Source organism: Thunnus maccoyii, chromosome 11 (genome assembly GCF_910596095.1).
Source record: "Thunnus maccoyii chromosome 11, fThuMac1.1, whole genome shotgun sequence".
Lineage (NCBI taxonomy): Eukaryota > Metazoa > Chordata > Actinopteri > Scombriformes > Scombridae > Thunnus > Thunnus maccoyii.
Genome location: NC_056543.1, coordinates 26,225,295 through 26,233,233, shown reverse-complemented (window position 1 = coordinate 26,233,233; position 7,939 = coordinate 26,225,295). Strand labels below are relative to the sequence as shown.

Here is a 7,939-nt window from a genome sequence, read left to right as displayed (position 1 = left end):
TGTGTGTATATATATATTTATATATATATATATATATATATATATATATATATATATATATATATATATATATATATATATATATAAAATCTGCTTCTATTCAATCTATGCACTCTATGCATCACCTCGGTGCACCGCCCGTTGGCATCTACATCCTATCGGACTCAAACTTAAGCTTTATGGCACTTACTTGTGTTGTTCTCTCATGACTAGATCCCTGCTTGTGTTGTATCAGCATCTGTTAAATGAAATTGTAAATTCATATATATTATAAATCCATTATAATTTGTCATCTTGTTTTTCATGCTGTATTTCTGTAATTTGTCTCTCTTGTTCTATTCTCTACACACATCTATTGCATGACTTGCTGTCCTGAGAAAGGATCCTTCCTCTGTTGTACTTCCTGAGGTCTCTTCTGCCCCCCATCCTAACCCCCTTATTTGTGAGTTTTTCCCTCATTCAAATCGAGGGTCTAAGGTCAGGGGATGTTGTATTGCTTGTATTGCTGTACAGATTGTAAAGCCCCCTGATGCAAATTTGTGATTTCTGATATTGCGCTATACAAATAAAAATTGACTTGACTTGACTGGCTGACCTGAGTGTGATGTATGGAAACTAAACATTTCAGCTTTAAATTCACCACCTTATTGCAAAGGGTGTGTTGGGTATGCATGCAGAGAGCAGAGTATGTAATGTGTCTGTAGCAGAACATCTTTTGTTGTCTGGCTGAAATGATTTGAAGGTTCACTCTAATAGCTTTAAAAACTTCCTTCAGAAACATAAATTTGACTTTATTATAGCACCTCAATATTTTTAAACCAAGACCAATACTAATGTTTTAAATTCTGGGAAATCAAGTTAACAAATAAGGTATTGTTGATTTGAAATACAAAATATTCTAAATAATTTGTGTCAAGCATCCAACATCATCTAGGATAAATTATATTAGGATTGTGAAGTACCTGATCTATCCTGCAAATCACTTTGTTACACTGTTTTATATAGATGTAAATCCTAGAGTGATAGTAATCCCAACCCATAATCATAACCAGGACTCCCATCTGAAAAAATCTACCAACTTCCCGCACTGAAACTAAGTCTACAAGGGCAATGTGGTAATGTCAACTACTAGTACAGCATTTAACATTTGATACTACCAGCCTTTGTTCCAAAATCAAAGGTGTTAATACATCTATTTGAGAAGGGATATAATGTATGTGCATAATCACAAATGACTACAAATGGCTATTGTTTGTTTGAGAACCCTATTGTCCACTGAATATTTTGCTTTGATAAAATATTAGCTCCTTGGCTCCTAGTGTTTCAATTCAATCGAGTCAATGATTTATATACTGTAATATAATACTCATATATAACCAATTACATCCCTAAACCATTTTTTGAAAAAGCTGTCAAAGGAAAATTCTGTTTGGAGGTTGTGACCCTGTTGGTATATGGGTAAGCAACTCAAAAACTCTATAGGCTTCTATAGTAGGTTGCTGGGTCAGGACTTTCAACAATAGAGGGGCCAACAGTCTTTGTCTCTGGCCAGGTATAAATGTGACATGTTCACACAGGCAGGGCATCAGTTCAAAAACAGTTCTCTGAGAGACCTGGGAAACCACCGCAATCAACATGGGCAAGGTAGGTCTAAATTATTAAATCAGCATTCATTTGCCTACAAATATGTAATAGGACTGTGTAAATATGAATTTGGTATCTAAAACCCTTCAATATTTTTTCAGATCATCTTCTACGAGGAGAGGAACTTCCAGGGCCGCTCCTATGAGTGCATGAGCGACTGTGCTGAGCTGACCTCCTACCTGAGCAGGTGCCAGTCCTGCAGGGTGGAGAGTGGCTGCTTCATGGTCTACGACCGCCCCAACTTCATGGGAAACCAGTTTTTCATGAGGAGGGGCGAGTACGCTGACTACATGAGCATGATGGGAATGAGCGGTGGTATCAGGTCTTGCCGTATGATCCCCATGGTAAGTATAAAACACAGCAACAGTACGACTCTGGAAAGAAGCTTAACGTTTTTATCAAATCAATTATTTTTTGGTCTTGTTTTTTAAAAACAGCACAGAGGCCAGTTCAGGATGAGGATCTACGAGAGGGAGAACTTCAGTGGTCAGATGCATGAGCTGGTGGATGACTGTGACTCCATCCAGGACCGCTTCCGCATGAATGACTGCCAGTCCTGCCATGTGATGGAAGGCCACTGGCTGATGTACGAGCAGCCCCACTACAGAGGCAAGATGATGTACGTGAAGCCCGGCGAGTACAGGAGCTTCAGGGACATGGGCATGAGTGGCACCAAGTTCATGAGCATGAGGCGTATCATGGATATGTGCTAATTGTACATTTTGACTCAAATAAATGATCTAACTTTCTAAATTCTGGTGTCATGGTAATTAATTTTATCAATTTATTAGGGTCGACACATTAAAACAGGTCAACTCCCCCTCATCATATACTAGCTGAGAACCCATTCAATTTAAGGTTTTACATAGAATTCTTTTTAGTAAATCCAGGCTAGCTGAGATTTCCCAGGCTCAGATCCACGGTGTGACTGTTGCTTTCACTCACTGACTGATATGTTTTGGTCATGCTCTGCACTTCAAAATTATTGGTCTTTGGTTTTCAACACCCTTCAGATGTCTTAGGGGTCCCTGTTAACCAAGTCCACAAATTGCCATCTTTGGAGTACCAAATAATTTGCTCTTATCTTTCTTTCTTATCTTTGAATACTAAACAAAGGGATGTTATTGCATTCAGAACTCTTTTGGCCCAACAAAGGAATTCTTTTAGCCTGGAAATCTCCCTCATCACCTTCACATTCTGGGTGGTTAAAAGTTATAATGTCATATTTAACCTTAGAAAATATTTAATATACTTTGAGAGTATATTTTTACTTTTCTTTCCCATTTTGCAAACCTGTCTGTATTACCTTCGAAGTAGAGACCAGATGGTGATGAGAAATTTGTCCTAATTTTACCCAAATTGTGCTGAATTTGTCATTACTCAGCTATCTGCTATCTAGAAAAGCAGATTTCAACTAATTCATATTTCAGCATTTGGTTAGAGATGAGTGTTAAATTGCACAACCCAGTATCATGGCAGTTCATGAAATCTTATTTAATCTATAGATTCGTGTTCGTGGACACAAATTTTCCATTTTTTTCATGACACTCAGCACAACTTTCAAACTAATGTATTTCAATTGGAAGTATCTTTCATGCCTGCCTGACTCAGAGCAGTATAAAGCTGTGCTTATTTATTTCCTCTGGTGGGCGGACCAGAGGATCTGCTGCTGGGAAGTATTTTCTTCACTGTCAGTTCCCTTATTAAGGTTTTATTTTAATGATATCCTCAACATTTCTCAACACAAAAACACTAACGTGTCCTTGATAACTCTACAATATGATAGGTTAATGTTATGGCCATCCATTTTAATTATTTCTCCAAAATCAAGTGTTTTTGTCAGTTTTGGATAGCAGAAGGCTACATTACCCATGATCCTCAGCCACCATTGCCATGGAGACAAAGACAGTCCACTTTGTTACCTGTTACAAAACTTTTATTTACTGTTATATCTACAATTTATTTTTAATTACTGAATTTATTCCAAACTTATTAAGATTTTGTGTGTGTTTATGGAGTCCCCCCCATGGAATGCCCCTCTCCCCCTTATCACAGAGACAGTGGCGTTTGGATTCAGATAGTCGTGATTGCGGCCAACCGGTAGCAATTTGAAATGGAATGACGCCCAGCCATGGCAGACAATCCAAAACAGTAGATGAACATGCCAAGTCCACTTGCAACACAATGCCCTTCCCTAACCCTAACCTGCCTTTGCACTAAATTGCATCAAATCTTGTACCATGGCCCTATAAACGGGATGAAAACAGGGTTACAGAGCTGCTTAGAGGAAGCCATGCTTGCTGAGTGTTTGCACAATGTTTGAAGAGTCAGAGTATTTGCAAAGCTTTAAAACTTGGCACCAGCTGACATTCCGTAATGACAATTGTTGACATGCCTCAGGCCTAACGAGCTGATTAAGGTCTGAGACCTTGTAAAAAGAATCTGAGACTTCAGAACTCTTATGGTTTTTTAATTTTTGTTTATTTATGACATAAAAGGTAACTATGCATTAATATTTGCTGAAAATGTTGGGGTTTTTTGGACCCATTAGCATCATGTCGAAGCTAAGAGCTAAGCATGGTAACTGCATAATGTTGTAACCATCAAAGGTAGACTTACCACGAGCTATGACATTGTGAAACAATGGTATATGCACCTGTCGAAGCCACAACTCCGTATGATATCAACTGTGTTTTAAGAAAAACGTTTTATTTGTTTTATTTGTGAAAACTGCAAACATCATGTCGGCTAGTGAGTACTGCTAGCACTGAACTGTACGATTATTTATGTTACATTTACCACCATGATTTCCCTGTGACATGCTGCCTTTTTTTTTAGAGATGAGAACAAGAATGTCCAAAGAGGTGAAAATCACTTCAAGTCAGGCCATGTACTGGAGTGTAGTGTTTCTGAGGGCCAGCTTGTGGGTTCTGTCAGGGCCAGTATGAAAGACAAGTCATAAAGGGTTGTGGTGAGTTTTGCAGACTGACTAGTTTGGTAGCTAACTTTAGCTAACATTACTCTACATGAAACTACATGTTGGACCAATCATGTTGTTATCATGTCAAAGTGAATATAAAAAATACAGTTAAAATTTAATCAATTAATTTAATTAATTAAAAAATAGAGCACTATAACTAAATTTAGTGAGCATTAGATTAAATGAGCTGAAAAAGATGAAATGGTGTAAGAGCAGATAGCTAACGTTAAGCTAGCTAATTTAGGTGTTTAAAAAAGTGAGTGAAAAATAAGAATAGTATAAATAGTATGAAAACTATTATAGTATACTATTATAATGGTATAATATAAACAATAAGAGAAGTAATTAGGAAGAACAGTATGCCCCTTCCCAATATTCATGTTCACACTACATACATAAATAAGATCACTTTGGATATATTGTCCTTTCAATCAGGAGGCAACTCGAGGTATGTAAAATTTATTGATTATGTAATGATTATTGTATTCTTATGTAAGTCCAATCACATCGAATGCTATTCATTGTGTTAAATAGGCTGTGAGTGGGATTTTTTAAAAATCTATATATATGAGTATTTCTTTTCCTCTTTACAGGTTTACACTGGTGACTCTGGAGTCATCAACTCTACCTCCTGTGAGTGTCCCCATGGGGAGTACAAGTGCAGCCAACCTGCTGCTTTGATGATCTGGGCCATCCACAACCTCAGCTCCACAGATGTTGAGTGCCAGTGGAAAAAGCCCAAGGTGCCATCAGACAAGGTTAAGGCAGTGGAGGAGTGTGGGAGTACAAGCCTCTGACCCGTGCACCAACCCCAGTGGCTGCTCAGTCAATTCCGGTTTACTGGGATTTCCTGGATGCTCACTCCCGAGCCTAAAACCCAGCAGGGACCTCTGCTTCAACTCACCACTGACTGTATCATTGCCCCCCACAAACACCTGGGCAGTCATGGCATCCTTGCAGCTATGAGGATGTCAGTGAGGCAGATAATGGCCATCCAGACATTGACAGTGGGGCAGAAGGACAATCATCTCTGGCATGTTCTGAGGAAAGGTCGGCCGACGGCAAGCCACTTTGGAAGTGTGCTGATGGTGAAGCGCCCCCTCATTTCCAAGCTCTGTGGGAATCAGGACCTGCAAGGAGTACTGGCTCTACAGTGGGATATAGCTAACGAGCAGGAATGGATCAATGCATTTGAAGATGCCACCGGCATGAAGGTCAGAGGGTCTGGTTTGTGGCTGGCTGACTCTTGGGTCCTGGGTGCCTCCCCAGATGGTCTGGCTGGAGAGACAGACATCATTGAGGTGAAGTACCCATTCCAGTGGGGGGACCATACTATTGAGGAAGCAGTGCAGGATAAGTCCTTGTACCTTCATCAGAAGGAAGGTGGCGCCTTCCACCAGAAGGATGATCACCACTACTGGCACCAAGAACAGGGGCAGCTTCACATGTCTGGGAAGACCACCTACTGTTTCACCATCTGGACACCCAAGCAGTGTGTGATCATACCCATCTCCCGTGATGACTTCTGGCAGCCTAATGTGGGGATCTTGGAGTCCTTCTACAAGGATCACATGCCTCCACAGCTTGTGTAGAACTGTCAATGGACTAAAACATTGCTTGTAAATCGTTAATAATAGTTAATCATTTCTGAGATCAGTTCACCTTTTTACATCCTTGAGGATAACTACATTGTTCAATTTATTTGTTCTACAGCTGTTCTAATGGTTATATTTGTTACTTTATTTAATTTTTTTATTTATTTTTTGGGAGGCAATCGATCAGAGTTCTCGCCATGCCACCTGTCAGTGCCTGCTAACAGGGAAGCCAATGATCCAAAACATTAAAGGAAATCAAAACAATGGTGATCATTTCATTAAGGTATAAAAAGGAATGCAATTTGTTACTGTGTAACTCTTTATTTTACAGTCTGCTGAAAGCCAATCACATAACACCACACCCTCACACGTGCGTTATTTGAAATGTAATGCAATCTGAAAACAATGAAAAGAACTCCTGCACAATGTCTCGCTTACTGCTGAAATTTATTACAGGTATATGGGCAGCATCACAACACTTACATATATATAAACATTAGAGCTACCTCAATCATTCAATCAGAGGACCACAAAGACTGGTCTGGCTGATGAGCACCTTGAATTAACACAAAGCATATGTGTCACCTGCCAGAAAATAGCATTAAATACAAAATGGACACAAAAGCTTTAACAATGCCAATAAATCTAAAGCAACATCCATATAGCCTCAAAACTCTCCAAAGGTCAAAAGACAGAAAAGAACAAGTAAATTAAGAACAAACATATTGATATATCATGAATCTTACACTGTTATCAAACACTGTCTGTGCAACATCTTTAGTATGTTTAATCTCACTCTTTGTGAACGTGCCATGATGCAAAAACAGTGGGATGTTCACACTGACTCCTTCTGGCATAATGTCTTGGATTAGAAATCCTTCATCAGCAAGTATAAGATCACCTGACTTGAAGACCTCCAGGATTCCACTCTTAGCCACGATGTCCTTGTCAGAGACTGATCCAGTTTGCTGCAGTATGTTATCACAGCGTTTGTCACCACACCTTGCAAGATTTTAAATGAATGCATGCCTCTGTATGAGGAGTAGGTGTGCTTCTGAAGGTCCATGGAGGCTGAAGTAGCAATTTTAACTGCTGTGCAATGTATGACCATCCTGCAGTTGCGATACATCTGGAATGAAGACTGTAAGCTTGACAGATTTTTCTCCCAACTTGGCACAGTGGTCATGATGTCCTTGAACCATAACTCATGGAGAACATGGATGAATATAAGTACTAAATTTGTCACACAAGTGGAGCTACACTGGAAGAGCTGAGCAAGATGCAAGTTGGTGTAGTTATGAAAGAGCTTCATGAGAGTCATGAAGATCTAGTCATCAAGTGACAGAGATTATACCTTCCAGTCAGCATAATAAACGATGGACTCTTTAAATCGTTTCATATAGCCAAAGAAGATGTTGAAGATGCTTCTGTCTGGGAGGCCAGTTTCCATCCTAAGTACCTTTTCATTTAGGGTTGAACCTCGAGTACCTGAAACCTAGACATTTGGGGGTCAGCACACTGTCAACAGGCCCACTTTCCTCCATAGGCAGACTCCCTTCCACAGGCAGATTGCCCCCTACAGCCAGACTCTTCTCCACGGGCAGATTGCTCTGCACAGGTGGACTCTTCCCACACAGGAAACCTTATTGGACCCCTCTCAAGTCCCTCTGTAAAATGGCAGCTGCACTCTCTAGAACTGTCACTGGGCCTCCTGTCTGCA

The 7,939-nt window shown here is 39.8% G+C and overlaps 2 protein-coding genes across 5 annotated transcripts; both read left to right on the top strand.

Annotated features, from left to right (window-relative positions):
- Positions 1-1,556: 1,556 nt before the first annotated feature.
- Positions 1,557-2,357, top strand: LOC121906930 (gamma-crystallin M3-like). Its single transcript, XM_042426175.1, has 3 exons — positions 1,557-1,644; positions 1,746-1,988; positions 2,082-2,357. The coding sequence occupies exons 1-3, from the start codon at positions 1,636-1,638 to the stop codon at positions 2,355-2,357; spliced, it is 528 nt and encodes a 175-aa protein (XP_042282109.1). The 5' UTR covers positions 1,557-1,635.
- An 893-nt stretch (positions 2,358-3,250) lies between these two features.
- Positions 3,251-7,939, top strand: LOC121907529. 4 transcript variants are annotated; one of them, XM_042427140.1, is made up of 3 exons: positions 3,251-3,334; positions 4,483-4,615; positions 5,218-7,939. In XM_042427140.1, exon 3 carries the CDS (start codon positions 5,479-5,481, stop codon positions 6,214-6,216), a length of 738 nt encoding a protein of 245 aa, XP_042283074.1. In that variant the 5' UTR covers positions 3,251-3,334; positions 4,483-4,615; positions 5,218-5,478; the 3' UTR covers positions 6,217-7,939. The 4 variants fall into 4 exon arrangements, with proteins under 4 accessions (XP_042283074.1, XP_042283073.1, XP_042283076.1 ...); XM_042427139.1 differs by lacking the exon at positions 3,251-3,334 and adding an exon at positions 3,833-4,142; XM_042427142.1 differs by lacking the exons at positions 3,251-3,334; positions 4,483-4,615 and adding an exon at positions 3,833-4,142.

Coding starts and splice junctions, on each gene's coding strand:
- LOC121906930 (XM_042426175.1), top strand. Junction 1,989..2,081: donor CTTGCCGTATGATCCCCATG/GTAAGTATAAAA, acceptor TTTTAAAAACAG/CACAGAGGCCAGTTCAGGAT.
- LOC121907529 (XM_042427140.1), top strand. CDS start 5,479: ATGCTCACTCCCGAGCCTAAAACCCAGCAGGGACCTCTGCTTCAACTC.